This window comes from Prionailurus bengalensis, chromosome E2, assembly GCF_016509475.1.
Source record: "Prionailurus bengalensis isolate Pbe53 chromosome E2, Fcat_Pben_1.1_paternal_pri, whole genome shotgun sequence".
Taxonomy (NCBI): Eukaryota; Metazoa; Chordata; class Mammalia; order Carnivora; family Felidae; genus Prionailurus; species Prionailurus bengalensis.
Window position 1 is genome coordinate 44,178,796 of NC_057352.1, and position 15,888 is coordinate 44,194,683.

Consider the following 15,888-nt stretch of genomic DNA (forward strand, 5'->3'; position numbering starts at 1 on the left):
TCACCACCCCGCTATCCTGACTACAGTTTTAATTTAATTATTCTGAGATGTGGCCTGGGCATTGGGAGTTTTAACTGTGCACCAAGGTTGAGACCTGCTAGTTAAAATTTTTTTTTTATTAAAAAAAATATTTTTTAATGTTTTTATTTTTGATGGAGAGAGAGAGAGCATGAGTGGGGGAGGAGCAGAGAGAGAGGGAGACACAGAATCCGAAGCAGGCTCCAGGCTTTGAGCTGTCGGCACAGAGCCGGACACGTGACTCGAACTCACAAACCATGAGATCATGACCTGAGCTGAAGCCGGACGCCCAACTGACTGAGCCACCCAGGCGCCCCTAATTTTTTTTTTTTTTTTTTTTAACATTTATTCATTTTTGAGAGTGAGAGAGGCAGAGAATGAGCGGGAGAACGGCAGAGAGAGAGGGAGACATAGAATCCGAAGCAGGCTCCAGGCTCTGAGCTGTCAGGACAGGGTCCAACGCAGGGCTCAGACCCACGGACTGTGAGATCATGACCCGAGCTGAAGTTGGACACTTAACCGACTGAGCCACCCAGGCGCCGGAGACCTACTAGTTTAAATGTCTCCATTGAGCCTGCTATCTTACTATGTTTGTCAGTAGTTGGGCATTCTGTCATTTCATTTCTTTATTGTAACATTAAACATACATTGTTTTGCTGATAAAGTAAATAATGCATTCTACCATAGAAAATATGGTAAATGTAAAACAAAAATAGCATGTTAACACAATGTTAACCATTGTTGAAATTTTGGCATATGTTCTTCACAGCTTTTGGGAAAAGGTAGCATGTATTTAAACACTTTTTCCTACAAGATTTGGTTTGTATGGTGATTGAGTTGTGAATAACAAAGTCCCAAAATAACAGTGGCTTAAACAAGATAGAAGATTTTTGCTTTCTCACATAAAGTCTGGAGACAGCACTCTGGGGTATTCTACTCAGACTCCTTCTAGCTCCCCACCCCTCTTTCCCTATAGTGTGGCTCTCATGTTCATGGTCTAGAAAGGTGGGCATTTTAGGCTGAGGGAATCCCGTATTGTATTGTCCAGAATCATGGCAAACAGGGTCAGGGTAGAAATCCAGAAAGGTAGATTGTAGCCACACTATGGAGGACCTGAGTGCTACAATAAAGACTTCTAACTTCAGTATCCTGAGTTAGTTGTTCTTAGCCTGAAATAAGAATAATGGGCTTCAGGGGCGCCTGGGTGGCTCAGTCGGTTAAGCGTCCAACTTCGGCTCAGGTCATGATCTCGCAGTCTGTGAGTTCAAGCCCCACGTCGGGCTCTGTGCTGACAGCTTGGAGCCTGGAGCCTGCCTCAGATTTTGTGTCTCCCTTTCTCTGACCCTCCCCATTCATGCTCTGTCTCTTTCTCTCTCAAAAATAAATAAACATCAAACAAAAAAGAATAGGTTTCAGGGGCCCTTGGATGGCTTGGTCATTTAAGCGCCCGACTTCAGCTCAGGTCATGATCTCAGCACTCGAGCCCCACATCAGGCTCTGTGCTGACAGCTCAGAGCCTAGAACCTGCTTTGGATTCTGTCTCCCTCTCTTTCTGTCCCTCCCCCACTTGTGCTCTTTCTCTCTCTCAAATATGAATAAACATTAAAAAGAAAATCTTAAAAAAAAAAAAAAGAAGAAAAATGGGCTTCAGGTCTCCATTAAGTCCTGAGAGAGGTAAGGGTGTGTGTGTGTGTGTGTGTGTGTGTGTGTGTGTGTGTGTGTGTGTGTGTGTATGAGTGTATGACTCTGTGCACTTGTCTCAGGACTTCATAAAAAGATCAAGAGTCATTTCTTGGCCTTCTGGGGCATCATCAAGATTTTTTTTGAGAGAAGAGAGACAAAGAGAATATGAGCAGGAGAGAGGGAGGGGGAGAGAGAGAACCCCAAGCAGGTTCCACATCCAGCATGGTGCCTGATGCAGGGTTCAGTCTTATAAACTGTGAGATCATGACCTGAGCCAAAATCAAGAGTCGGATGCTTAACCAACTGAGCCACCCAGGTGCCTCCATCATCATGATTTTTAAACAGATACAAAAAAAATTATATTTTAGGATAGTTACCTTAGTCTCAAGTAAATTTTATTATCCTTACTTTACAAATGAAGAAACTAAGACCCAGAGAGATTAAAGACTTAATCTCACAATTAATAAATAGGAGAGCTAGACCTGGAGACTTGGTCTTTTGGTTGCTAATTAAGGTGCTAGCCCTACAGTGGTATCTTGGATGGGAGAGGATGTGTGAGTGTGAGATTTCTAGCATGGTTGTCTGGGGGAACAGTGATGCTGTTGACTGGTGAGAGGAACTCAAGAAGATACTTACTTTGTAGGAAAGATAATGCATTTCATGTTGGATGTGGTAAGTATGAGAGAGACAGGTCCCAGGGCAGGAGTCACTTTATGCGTGGACTGCTAATTGAAAATACAGGGTGAGGGGCGCCTGGGTGGCGCAGTCGGTTAAGCGTCCGACTTCAGCCAGGTCACGATCTCGCGGTCTGGGAGTTCGAGCCCCATGTCAGGCTCTGGGCTGATGGCTCAGAGCCTGGAGCCTGTTTCCGATTCTGTGTCTCCCTCTCTCTCTGCCCCTCCCCCGTTCATGCTCTGTCTCTCTCTGTCCCAAAAATAAATAAACGTTGAAAAAAAAAAAAAAAAAAAAAAAAAAGAAAATACAGGGTGAGGGGGCACCTGGGTGGCTCAGTCGGTTGTGCGTCTGACTCTTGATTTCAGCTTAGGTCATGATCTTACAGTTTGTGATTTGAGCCCCACTTCAGGCTCCTCACTCTTAGTGCAGAGCCTGTTTGAGATTTCGCCTTCCCTCCCTCTCTCTGTGCCCCTCCCCTGCTCGCGCTCTCTCTCAAAATGAGTAAATAAACTTAAAAAAAAAGTACACACATACATACATATATGTATGTTATATATATATTTACGGTAAGAACATGTTTTCTGGCAGAATTGGTAGGACTGTGCTGTTGGGTTTTTCTATATATTTCCATCTCAGTTACCTGGATTTCTAACTTCTGTCTTGGTGCTCTGGTCTGTGATTCTCAGATCTTTTCTTTTTGGCTCTTGACATCTTATGGTGGCCTCCCAGCTTTTACTTTAGTAACCACCTTTTGAACCTCTCAACTCAGTTCTAGCTGGACTGCCCTGTGGTTTTCAACTCTGCCCGAGCTCCACAACTGGAAAGACAGGTCTAGAACAATGAGTGAGAACCTGCTAGTCTCTGGAGATGGACGTCTGAACCTTTAGAGAGTGGCATGTACAGGCGGATTTCCAAACTCATTTGCAGATGTGGCAGGTGAAGCTGGCATTGTAGGAGGTTGTTCAAGGAGAGAGTAAAATGAGAAGGGCAGAGCTGGGGACATGCCTGTGAGGGAAGAAGGGTGGCCAGTAAAGGCAAGTTCAGACAGATGCAAAGAGACCCTAGAGGGCAGAGGTGGAAGCCAAGGTTGCAGGGCATTCATGGGAAAAAGGAAGTGGTCAGCAAGTGTGGATGTTCTAGCCCAGCATTGTCATATAGAACTTTCTGTGATGCTGAATATTCTATAGCTGTGCTGGCCAACATAGTGGTCCGTAGCCACGTATGGCTGCTGAGCACTTGCAGTGTGACTAGTATGAGGAACTGAATTTTTTTTTAATGTTTTTTTTTTTTTTTTTGAGAGAGAGAGAGACAGAGTGTGAGTCGGGCAGGGGTAGAGAGAAAGAGACACAGAATCTGAAACAGGCTCCAGGCTCCGAGCTGTCAGCACAGAGCCTGACGTGGGGCTTGTGCTGACAAACTGCAAGATCATGATCTGAGCTGAAGTCGGACACTTAACCGACTGAGCCACCCAGACGCCCTGAGAACTGAATTTTTAAATTACACTTAGTTTGAATCAACGTCTATTTAAATGCATGTGGTCACTGTATTAGCACTGATGTAGCAGTTGAGTAGGATGAGGACTGAGAGAAAGCTGTTAGGTTGGTAGCTAGGAGGTGACCTCCTTTAAATGGTATTTTCAGGGGAATAGGTTTGAGGAGTAGATGGAATACAAGGAATTACAGACAGTGACTATAAACTTCTCTTTTAACACGTTTGAAAAGTGAGGAATATTTTGGGAAGGTGTATTCGTTACAGTGATTTCTGTGGCAAATGCTTTGAGAATAAAGCATGGTCCTGGTTTCCTCACTTATTTTCCTTCTTTGTAAGAGCAAGAAGAACTTTCTCAGAAATCTCTAGCAAACCTCTCTTTGGGTATCTTTGGCCAGAATAAGGTTCAATCCTCTTTAACTTACTTCAGTGACATGGCCTGAGAGATTCAGTTACACTTAGACCAGACAGGTGTACCACTTGGAAGTGATACAGTCATTCCCCAAACTGGAGGTGCAGGGAAGTACACAGAATGATGTTGGGAAGTCATCTTCAGGGGCCATTCCAGAAAGAAGTGTTCTGGGAGAGATTTTGAGGTCTTAAGCTAAGGAGGAGACTGTGAATGTCAAGCCTGAAGGGTCAACAGAAGAGATGAGTGATAATGTCCAGAGGCAGGAGGGCCGAGGGGATGATATGAACTTGTGATAACTTTGGGGTGGAGGCAAAGTGATGGGTGAGAACTGAGGTCATGAGGCCCTCAGACTACATCTAAAAACACCAAGCCAGATCCTAGAAATAATTTGAAACAGATTGGAACGATTTTTTTCCTAGGTAAGCACATATGTATCCTTTACAGAAGAATATAGCATTTCCTTTTGATTTTAATAAAAGAAGTATGTGTTCATGGTAGAAAATATGGAAAACGCAGAAAAGGACTTAGGAAAAATGGAAATCTTGTCCTTGTGACCAGTTACTTTATCATTTTGTTCTATTTCCACTCTGTAGGTGTGGCCACATGTGCATCTGTATGTTTTATGCACTATCGTGGTTGGAGCCGTGCAATCTAAATTGGGCAAGCTAGAAAGTAAGAGTTGGAGGGGTTTGTGTTTAGGGATAAGTGAAGGGTTTAGGAAGGCTTTGGAGAAGCGGGGGCTTCGTGCTTCCTGGAAAGTTGGGTTTGCCTTGGCAGGTTGGGGTAGGGCAGAGAAGGCTAAGGCTTCCCTAGTGCACAATAAGATCAGTGTGGCAGGAGCATCAGTCATGGGTGGGGATGGATTAGGAGGGGAATAAGGCTGGGGGAACTAAGGTGGTTCAAATTATGGAGGTCCTCGAATGCCATAAAATAGAGGCTGTATTATGCCAGCAGTGAGGATTTGGGACAGTTTTGAGCTGACGCCTGTTTACATTTAACAACTAATGCAGTAACAGTCTCACTTCCTTCTAGAGAGTACAGTTGTCCAGCCCCATTCCCCCAGGGTGTGGTTTTGTGAAGCAAATCCCCTTGCTGCCTTCTTCTAGCCTGGCTCTGACACCTGCCGTCCTTACTAGGTAGTGCAACCTTCCTGGGAAGCCCTGCCTCCCCAGTGTGCCTAGCATGTAAGGTTTAACTCCTGCAAGTTAAACCCAGTGGATGGCCTTCCCTTTGTGTTCATTTTTATGACATGCATTTGGAGAATAAACTATTTAAGTTACAAAGGTGAAGTCTCATTTATTTAGATCAAATCAGCCCAAGAAATATTTTGCCTGTATCAAACAGTAACAGAGGTACATTTTATATATTCAGGAGGTAACTCTGTAATGGAGACCTCTTTTACTTCAAGTCTTAGAACCTGTATCAAGACATATTGTGTCTTGATTCTCCATTTAAAGAGAGATTACTAATCTTTTAAAAAAATTTTTTTTTTCCCAGCGTTTTTTTATTTATTTTTGGGACAGAGAGAGACAGAGCATGAACGGGAGAGGGGCAGAGAGAGAAGGAGACACAGAATCGGAAACAGGCTCCAGGCTCCGTGCCATCAGCCCAGAGCCTGACGCGGGGCTCGAACTCCCAGACCGTGAGATCGTGACCTGGCTGAAGTCGGACGCTTAACCGACTGCACCACCCAGGCGCCCCAAGAGATTACTAATCTTTGATGTTAGAATGTTATTTGATTTATTGCTCATTTTTACTTGGGTTTTGGCTCCAATTTCTAGGTTTTCAAGCCTATGGCTGATGCTGCTGTAAAGATTGTGGAGAAAAATGGCTTCAGTGATAAGATTAAGATTATTAACAAGCATTCCACTGAGGTGACGATGGGGCCAGGTAAGATCAACACATACTGTTTTGAGGGGTGCCTGGGTGGCTCATGCGGTTGAGCATCTGACTCTTGATTTCTGCTCAGGTCATGATCTCATGGGGCTCTGCTCTGACAGCATGGAGCCTGCTTGGGATTCTCTCTCTCCCTCTCTCTGCCCCTCTCATGATAGTGTGCTTTCTCGTGCTCTCTCTCTCAAAATAAATAAACTTAAAAAAAAAACAAAACATACTGTTTTAAAAGCCTTATTCACTCTTATAGGAGAGAAGACAAGGTTTATTCTAGTTATCTGGAATAAACGTATTCAGGTTATTGAAGAGAAATGGGGCCTCTCCACTTGGTCTGAAGATAAGTACTTTGCTTCTCTACTAGTGAAAACAAATCAGCAGTGAGTAAACCAAAACTAATGCTCAACAGTGGTGAGACAAATGAAACTTCCTTTTGCTTTAAGCAAGTTGAAATTCTTATGTGACTCAGTTCTCAGAGATTTGAGTTTTATCGACAAGTAAAACTAAGTAGATAGCAGAAAGAGGTTTGCTTAGTGCTGACATCCTGCTTCAGCATCCAACATGAGAGATTTGCCTATATAGCACAGTCTCTCCAGGTTTTCAGAATATTTTTTATAGTCTAGGCATTTGAGTCAGACTTCTAAAATTTCACATGCCACTTGATACCTGGAGAGACAGTGGAAAGATTTGCAAAAGAAGCTTCTGGGATGAGGTTATGTATATCACCAGTTTTTTAAAATGCAGTATTTTAGATGGAAGCATCTATATAAGATCAACGTTTTTGTCCCATTTAAAAAAAATGTTTTTTTAAATGGAGAATCTGAAACATGCACAAAAGAAAGGATTAGTGTGCCCTTTATTTTTGAAGCCTACAAAAGAGTGTGCAAATAATTATCTCATTTTTTAGTCCACATTATTGAGGTATAATGTACATAAAATGAGTGCATCTGGGGCACTTGGGTGGCTCAGTCAGTTGAGCGCCCAACTTTGGCTCGGGTCATGATCTCGCGGTTCCGGAGTTCAAGCCCCACATCAGGCTCTGTGCTGACAGCTCAGAGCCTGGAACCTGCTTCAGATTCTTTCTCTCCCTCTCTCTCTGCCTCTCTCTGCCTTCTCTCCCTCTCTCCCTCTCTCTCTGCCCCTCCCCAGTGCGTGCACTCTCTTTCTCTCTCTCTCTGTCTCAAAAATATACATTAAAAAATTTTTTTTAAAAATGAGTGCATCTGTCTTAAGTATATAGTTTGAGTTTGGACAAATGTAAACACATATGTAACCTCTTCTGCATTCCAGACTGTAGAAAGTCTTTACCGTGCACAGATTTCCTCATGGCCACTTTATAGTCTTTTGCCTCCATATCACTGATCCTAGGCATCCACTGATGTGCTTTCTTCTTTTTTTTTTTAACGTTTATTCATTTTTGAGACAGAGAGAGACAGAGCATGAATGGGGGAAGGTCAGAGAGAGAGGGAGACACAGAATCTGAAACAGGCTCCAGGCTCTGAGCTGTCAGCACAGAGACTGACGCGGGGCTCGAACTCACTGCGAGATCATGACCTGAGCCGAAGTCGGATGCCCAACCGACTGAGCCACCCAGGCGCCCCTGATGTGCTTTCTTCAATGTAGATTAGATCCCCCCCTTTCTAGAATTTTGAGTAAGTGAAATCACCCACATGTACTCTTTCTTTTCTTTAGCATAATGCTTTTGGGTTTCATCCACGTTCTGTGGATCAAGGGTTGCTGAGTAGCACTGTGTGTGTGCATACTTTAATTTGTTCATCCCCTCACCTACTGATGGACATGTTAGTTTCTTAGGTCTTGAGGTTTACTGTTTTTTTTCTTTTGTGGTGTCTAATCTGCTGAGTACATCTAGTGAACTTTTTATTTCTCATACTGTATTTTTCATATCTAACGGTTTCCTTTGATTCTTTTTTATAACTTGCATCGCTCTTATTTTTTCATGTGATTTTTTGAATAGTTGTCATATCTATATTAGCTGGGGTTTTTTGTTTTTATTTTTTTTTTAAGAGGACATTATTTAAAGTTTATTTTGAGAGAGAGAGAACATGCGCACATGTGTGAGCCAGTTGGAAAGGGGCAGAGAGAGGGGGGGAGAGAATTTCAAGTAGGCCTCCACACTGTCAGTGCAGAGCCTGACACAGGGCTTGATCTCATGAACTATGACATCATGATCTGAGCTGAAATTAAGAGTTGGACCCTTAACTAACTGAGCCACCAGATAGCTGTTTTAACATCCTTATCTTCTGGTTCCACTGCCTCAGTCTTTCCTGGGTTTATTCTGCTGACTAATTTTTATCCTGATTCTGGATTACATTTTTCTTCTTCACATGTCTAATAATTTTTATTTGGATGCTATGTATGGTGGGAGTTTTGCATTGCTGAGTACCAGAGTTTATTGTCTCCCTTTAAAAACTTTGGGGGCATCTGGGTGGTTCAGTCAGTTAAGTGTCTGACTTTGGCACAGGTCATGATTTCATGGTTTGTGAGTTCAAGCCCCACCTTGGACTCTCTGCTGTCAGCACAGAGCCTGCTTTGGATTTTCTATCTCCCTCTCTCTGTCTCGTGTCTGCTCACTCCCTCTCAAAAATAAATAAAAAAAAATTTTTTTTAATTAAAAAAAAGGCTTTGCCTTGCATGCAGTTGGGCTACTAGTAGGTTAGTTTGATCCTTTCAGGGCCTTTTTTTTTTTTTTTTTTTAATTTTTTTTTTCAACGTTTATTTATTTTTGGGACAGAGAGAGACAGAGCATGAACGGGAGAGGGGCAGAGAGAGAGGGAGACACAGAATCGGAAACAGGCTCCAGGCTCTGAGCCATCAGCCCAGAGCCTGACGCGGGGCTCGAACTCCCAGACCGCGAGATCGTGACCTGGCTGAAGTCGGACGCTTAACCGACTGCGCCACCCAGGCGGCCCTCAGGGCTTGTTTTTAAGCTTTGTTGGAGCAGGGTTAGAATAGCTTGCTTTATTTATTTATTTATTTATTTATTTATTTATTTATTTATTTATTAATTAAGATTTTTATTTTTAATCTCTACACCCAATGTAGGACTCGAACTCAGAGCCCTGAAATCAAGAGCCACATGCTCCACTGATTGAATCACCTGGCACCCTGGGTTAGAATAATTTTAAGTCAGGTTTTCTCAAAAGTGACATTTTGGGCCTGATAATTTGTTGGGAGGATGTTTACCCCTGGCTTCTAACCAGTAGAAGCTGGTATCACCTACTCCCCCACTAGCATTTGTACCAACCAGAAATGTCTCCAGACATTGCTGAATGTCTTGGGGGTGGGTAGGGGCAAAATTGCCCTCTATTGAAAACCACTGTTCCTCCTCCTCCTCCTCCTCCTCCTCCTTCTTCTTTTTTTTTTTTTTTTAATGTTTATTATTTTTCAGAGAGAGCATGAGTAGGGGAAGGACAGAGAGAGAGAGGGAGACAGAATATGAAGCAGGCTCTAAGTTCTGAGCTGTTTGAGAGCCAGATGCAGGGCTCAAACTCATGGACCAAGAGAACATGACCTCAGCCGAAGTCAGATTCTTAACCGACTGAGCCACCCAGGCGCCCCTGTTTTAAGACTACCTTGGTCACACTAGCAAAGCATGGCTTTTCTGGGGTCTCTGCTTAGTGTCTGGTGCTGGCTGATTGGAACTAGAATGTTTGCCAGTCCTCTGTGAGCTCTGGAAATTATTCAATTTCTAGCTCTATGGTCGTCCTTTGCCAGACTTTCTATATTCTTCTATATGTGTGAATATATTCAACAAGAGGCTTCGGGGGAGTCCTGTGCAGATTTCGGAAACCTGCTTTCTGTGTAACATCCTCTCTGGTCCCTGCCCCCAGTCGTGAGCCCCAGGCACCTGCCCTCTCTCAGCTTCAGTTGCTATCTCTTTACCTCAGCAAGATTGCTGCGTTCTGCCTGACATCGTGCTTTTTGTACAGCATCTGGAAACTACCTACTGGCAGAAAGCCAGAGCAGTTGCAGGGGTCACTTTGTTTCTCTTCTTAGAGAACAAATTTGTTTCCTCTTATTCAACATCTGAAAACACTTGTTTCATATATTTTATCTAGTTTTCTAGTTGACTACAGTGGGTGGCTAAGTTTGATCCCAAGTACTCCACAGGTAGCTTGGGGAGCAACATTTGTCCATCTAGTCATGTGGCAAAGACATACAAGGCACTGGGGTAACCACCCCTCCCCAGGTTCCCACTGCACCCTCCTGTATTAGCACTCTCATGCTAGATACCAGGCTCTTCAAGAGTATTTATTGAGATTCAGTGGATCATAAAACTTTGTTTATTTGAAGCAAGTTGAATAATAAATCATTTTAAGTTACAAAATTGTTTTAAGAATTATTCAGGAGGTAGAATTGGCAGGGCTTGGTGACTGATTGGATGTAAGATGACAGGGAGGAATCAAGAATTCAGCCAATGTTTGCTGGTTGTTGTGGGTGCTAGGTGTTGTTCTAGGCATTGGGGTAAAATGGCAAGCAGAGCAGGCAGGGTCTCTGCTCTCCTGGAGCTGACAAATGATGCCCTGGTTTCAGGGCTGTGTGACCGGTGGTGCCATCGACCGAGGCAGAAGCATCGGAGGGAGAAGCAGTTGTGTAGGGGTTGGGTGCAGTTTGGGATAATATATTTCCATTCGAGTTTGGCATGATATCAGCGATGTGGGCAGTGCCATTCAGGAGGGCAGTCTCTGTGCCAAGAGACAGATGTTTCTTGTCAGCCTCCTTGCATGGCATACTGCCATTGAGCACAAGGGTACTTCATAGACAGTAGATACCTGGGTGGCCCAGTCAGTTGAGTGTCCTACTCTTAATTTCAGCTCAGGTCATGATCTCACAGGTTCCTGGGATGGAGCCCTGCATTGGGCTCTGTGCTGAGAATGCAGAGCTTGCTTGGGATTTTCACTCTCCCTCTCTGTCCCTTGCTCTTGAGCATGTGGGCACATACTCTCTCCCTGTCTCAAAGTACGTAAACTTAAGAAAGTGAAAGTGGACAGCTTTTTCCTTGGCTGTGCTACCACCATATCTCATTACTCTTGTTTTAAAGATTATGTGACTGATGGTCAGCACTGAAGGTTCAAGGCTAGAAAGTGGGATCCAGCCCCAGGTCTCCACGACTTCAGGTTTTCTCTACCTCACCCTCCTTTGAGCTTCCTAAATGGTTCTTTCCTTTTGTTATCCATGAGACTTGTCTTCTGTGTGGGGAAGATGAGTGGGTTTTGTCAGATGAGAATTTGTGTGCCATTAGAAGTTTTTATGGTTAATTCTCTATGATAATTAGCCCCTTCCAAAGTTTATTGTCTCTTGGCTCATTAAAAATGGTAATTGTAGAAGTAACATTACATTACATGATGGAGGTTTGAGAAATAGATTCAGCAAAAAGATTTTCCCTGATCCTAGTATTCTAAAACAACTATTATTTGGGGGATTGACTGGTAGCAAGAAATTAACTTAATTAAGGAGGATTTAGTAGAAGGAACTGGGGATTCTGAATCCTGGATCTTGTAGTATCATTGGAATCATGCAACCTCTCTTGCTTTGGTTTTTCTCTCTCTGTGCAGCCTAGAAGTAGAAGTACCAGCATTCAGGGGCACCTGAGTGGCTCATTCACTTAAGCTTCCTACTCTTGATTTCAGTTTAGGTCATGATCTTATGGTTCATGGGTTCAAGCCCCAAGGTTGGGCTTCATGCTCATGGCATGGAGCCTGCTCGGGCTTTCTCTCTCTCCCCCTCTCTCTGCCTCTCCCCCATTCGTGCTCGCTCGCTCTCTCTTAAAAATAAATAAAAAATAAACTTAAAAAGTAGAAGCATTAAGTTTTTGTTTTTCAAATCATTGTTGTTAATATATTAATAGTTTATTTAATTGTTAATTTGCAACTCTCCAATTGCTAATAAGAATGATACATTTTTGGGGTGCCTGGGTGGCTCAGTTGGTTAAGCACCTGACTCTTGATCTCAGGGTCAGGAGTTCAGGCCTTGTGTTGGGGTCTACACTGGGCATGGGGCCTACTTTATAAATAAATAAATAAATAAATAAATAAATAAATAAATAAATAAATAAATAAATAAATAACATTTTCCATATAATTGATTGATTTTTCTGTTTTGAATTGTCTCTTTGTATTTTTGCCTGGTTTTCTTTTTGGGTGTTTATAGCTTTCTTATCAGTTCTGCAAGTCCCTTGCAATATTAAATGTACAGAAAAATTGAAAGAGCGGTGTAGTGGACACTTACATTCTCTTAAGCAAGACTTATCAGTTGCTGGTATTTTGATGTGTATATGTACATCGAAATGGGCTCTTTGGTGAGCCATTGGAAAGTTAGTTGCATGACACTATTGAATTCTTCGGTATATGTATATGCTTTCAATTTAGTGATCTGTTAACCTTTTATCTTTCACGTATTTGTTGTAAATATTTTTTTGACCGCTTGCTTCTGGCTCTTTGTTCATGTTTCTTAGATGGTGACATGCCATGCCGTGCCAATATCCTGATAACGGAGTTGTTTGATACGGAACTGATTGGAGAGGGAGCGCTGCCTTCCTATGAACATGCACACAGGCATCTCGTGCAGGTAGGGAATCAAGGACCTCCCTCACACATATTGCTGTGATCTCAGCCAGCTCACACAGGTCTCATTGATACAATGTGCTGTGCACAGCCTGAGCCCTCAGTACTTCTCTGTACATCTTAGGGTGCCCTTCATTCCTACCAGACTCTGGTTCTCCTCAATTAGGACTTCTGGATCTCTTATCAGGTCCTTGTAGGCTAGAGTCAAAAGGCAAGAAACTGTGTTTCAATTCAATTCAGCGAACATTCTTTGAATGTCACCCGTGTATAAGGTGTTCTAGCATCCAGGGAGAAATATCAGACATCCTTCTTGTTTCTAAGATCCACCGTCAGTGACAGTAAAGACTGGATGGGCCAAATGGAGAGGCACACAGAAGCACCACTAACATTTGTTTTAGGACTGGCGGATGGGGTCTGTGATCAGGAGATGAGGTCATGTGTAGAGATGGTGGAATTTGGAAAGGCACTGAGAAGAGAGAGAGGTATCCCAGGTAGAGGACCTATTTGGTAGGTCAGTGAGAACACCACACTGAGTGGGCTTGTGAGCTAATGGTGGAGAGTGGGGGAGAGGGTGGAAGGCCTTGAATGCGAAACCATTCCAGGTAGAAGAATTTGGGTAGTGATAATCGTTGACAGTGTTGGGGGAAGGGAGAAGCGTGTTGAAAGTGTTATCTCAGGGATGTTGGTCTTTTTTTTTATGGACATAAGCTTCCCCAGAGGCAAAAGCCAGGTGGGGAGGTATGAGTGTCTGCTTCTTTTGCTGCCACCTGTCCTGTGGGAACCATCCAGGTGAGCCTGCAACTGTCCCAGTCGGGGGCCCTCTTTGGGGATTCTTGGTGTTCGCACAGTGAAGAATATGGCTCCTTCCAGGGCAATTGGGGCCATAGTCCACCTTACTCACATGGTCAGCATGTGATGGTGATTGTTCCACAGATCCCTACGCTGTGTGAGATGTCTCATTGTCTCCAAAATGTGAAATCTTTTTCTAGTAATGTTAGTAATTATTGCTGTTTCTTCACATTAAAACCATCAGCTTAGCGTCCGACTTCAGCCAGGTCATGATCTCGCGGTCCGTGAGTTCGAGCCCCGCGTCAGGCTCTGGGCTGATGGCTCAGAGCCTGGAGCCTGTTTCCGATTCTGTGTCTCCCTCTCTCTCTGCCCCTCTCCCGTTCATGCTCTGTCTCTCTCTGTCCCAAAAATAAATAAACGTTGAAAAAAAAAATTTTTTTTTAAAAATAAAAAATAAATAAAAAAAAAACAAACCATCAGTTAAAGCAAAACAAAACAAAACAAAAACTACCAACTAGATGAATCCCTGAAACAGAGAATGAGGATGTTAGAATTATGTTAGTGTTGCCCAATTGGTCTTTTCTCTAATACATTTGATAATTATGAGTTGTGCAGGCAGCCATCTGCAGTTTCCTTTCTCAGCTGACCTGTGCAGCTAGGTGTCCATTGTCTGGGGGTATTTTTTTTTTTAATGTTTGTTTATTTTTAATGTTTATTTATTTATTTTGAGAGTGAGCAAGTAGGGGGAGGGACAGAGAGAGAGGAGAGAAAGAATCCCAAACAGGCTCCATGCTATCAGCACAGAGCCCGATGTGTGGCTCGATCCCGCAAGCTGTGAGATCATGACCTGAGCCGAAACCAGGAATCAGGTGCTTAACTGACTGAGCCACCCGGGTGCCCCTCCACTGTCTGTTCTAATCGCTGTCCCCATCTGTCCACCCTGTTTCTGAGCTTGAAAGAGTTATGGCTTTAAACAAAGGCTTCCATTGCCCTGTCCCTCTTCCTGGCTTGTTGAGGGTCATGGAACTAGGATGCTGGCATGTCTAACAGATAGTCCATCTGGTGTCCATGTGGTGATGAATGACCCAGTGATTAATCTGAGAAGGTAAATTTATCAAGTGCCTTCATTTTTCTGGGCTCCTTTTTGAGTACCAGGAATATGAAGGTGCACTCCCAGACAGGCAGGTAGGTGAGCAGGTTATCCCAGTACAGTTGGAGTTATGCTTACATGGTCAGTGGGGTGAGATCCTGTCCGCTCTGGTAGGGTATGATGGGGAGCATGAAGGGAGATAAAGCTTGAGCTGAGTCTGTCTTCAAGAGTCATCAAGTATTGGCCTGGCAGACGAGGGTATTCTCAGTAGAAAAGGTCAGCATGCAGAAAGATGTGAAGAAGAGCTGGTACAGGGTGAGTTGTTGGCATTATGGGTAGTGTGGGAGGCAGGGCTACATTCAGATGGGCCCCTGTGCTCCAGAAGGCAGTGTGTTACCACAGGAGGGGATTGACATTGGATTCATGCAGGCAGGCATTTGGAGAGCAGTTGAGGTGTAAGATCAGAGGTAGGAAGACTGATTGGAAGGTGGTTGGGGTCATCCAGGCCCTGAGGCTGAGACGAGCCTCAGCTGAGACCAGGGAAATGGGCCTGGAGAGGTAGACTTGGGGGGGAGGAAGGTGGTCAAGGGCTTGGTAATTACTTAGATGTGGAGGCATTGAGGATGATGCCAGGGTTTGGGGCTAGGTGATTAGATTGGATGTTGGTGTTCCCTACTGAATGGGAGGACCACCAAACCTGGGAAGGAGGGGGAGAGGTGAAGGTGATTTGTTTGGTTTAGACAGAGTTTGAGCTATCTGAGGGTCAGCCAAATGGAGTGGACCAGAAGGCTTTTGGACACGTGGTATTTGGTAAACGAAATACCAAATTTCCCTGGCTGAGCTCCCTCAGGGGAGAGTATGTGGAGGGAGAGAAAGGTGGGCCCAGACCAAGTCTGGAGTTCTCTCTGAAGGATGAACAGGGGAAGTTTAGCCTTCTGAAGGAGACAGAGGGGGAGAACAGTACTTCTCATCAGGGGTCATGCTTGGAGACATTTTCGTTGTTAACAACTGAGATGGGGATGCTATTGGCATCCTTGTAGATAGAGGCCAAGGTGTTGATAAACATGGTATAATGCACCAAACAGCCCCATACCAAAGGATCATCTGGCCCAAGAGGTCACTAGTACTAAGGTAGAGAAACCCTATGCCTGTCATTTCCCTCCAGTAGTAGCTGTGTCTTCCTCATGGCTGGGCCCCTGGTGCCTGGTGCGTAGAGGCTGTCAGGTGAAAGAATGGGGTAGGAGGGAAACTGGATGAGG

General features: G+C 43.9%; 1 protein-coding gene across 13 annotated transcripts in view; it reads left to right on the forward strand.

Annotated features, from left to right (window-relative positions):
• PRMT7 (protein arginine methyltransferase 7) overlaps positions 1 to 15,888 on the forward strand; it is a 47,132-nt gene that overhangs the window by 15,484 nt on the left and 15,760 nt on the right. For 12 of the 13 annotated variants that reach the window (XM_043600911.1, XM_043600909.1, XM_043600916.1 and 9 more), the window contains 2 exons: positions 6,058 to 6,166; positions 12,642 to 12,754. In XM_043600911.1, coding sequence (XP_043456846.1) covers positions 6,058 to 6,166; positions 12,642 to 12,754 — 222 coding nt within the window. Of the gene's footprint in view, positions 1 to 6,057; positions 6,167 to 6,432; positions 6,547 to 12,641; positions 12,755 to 15,888 lie in introns of those variants that run through there. The other variant, XM_043600922.1, reaches the window with a different exon arrangement.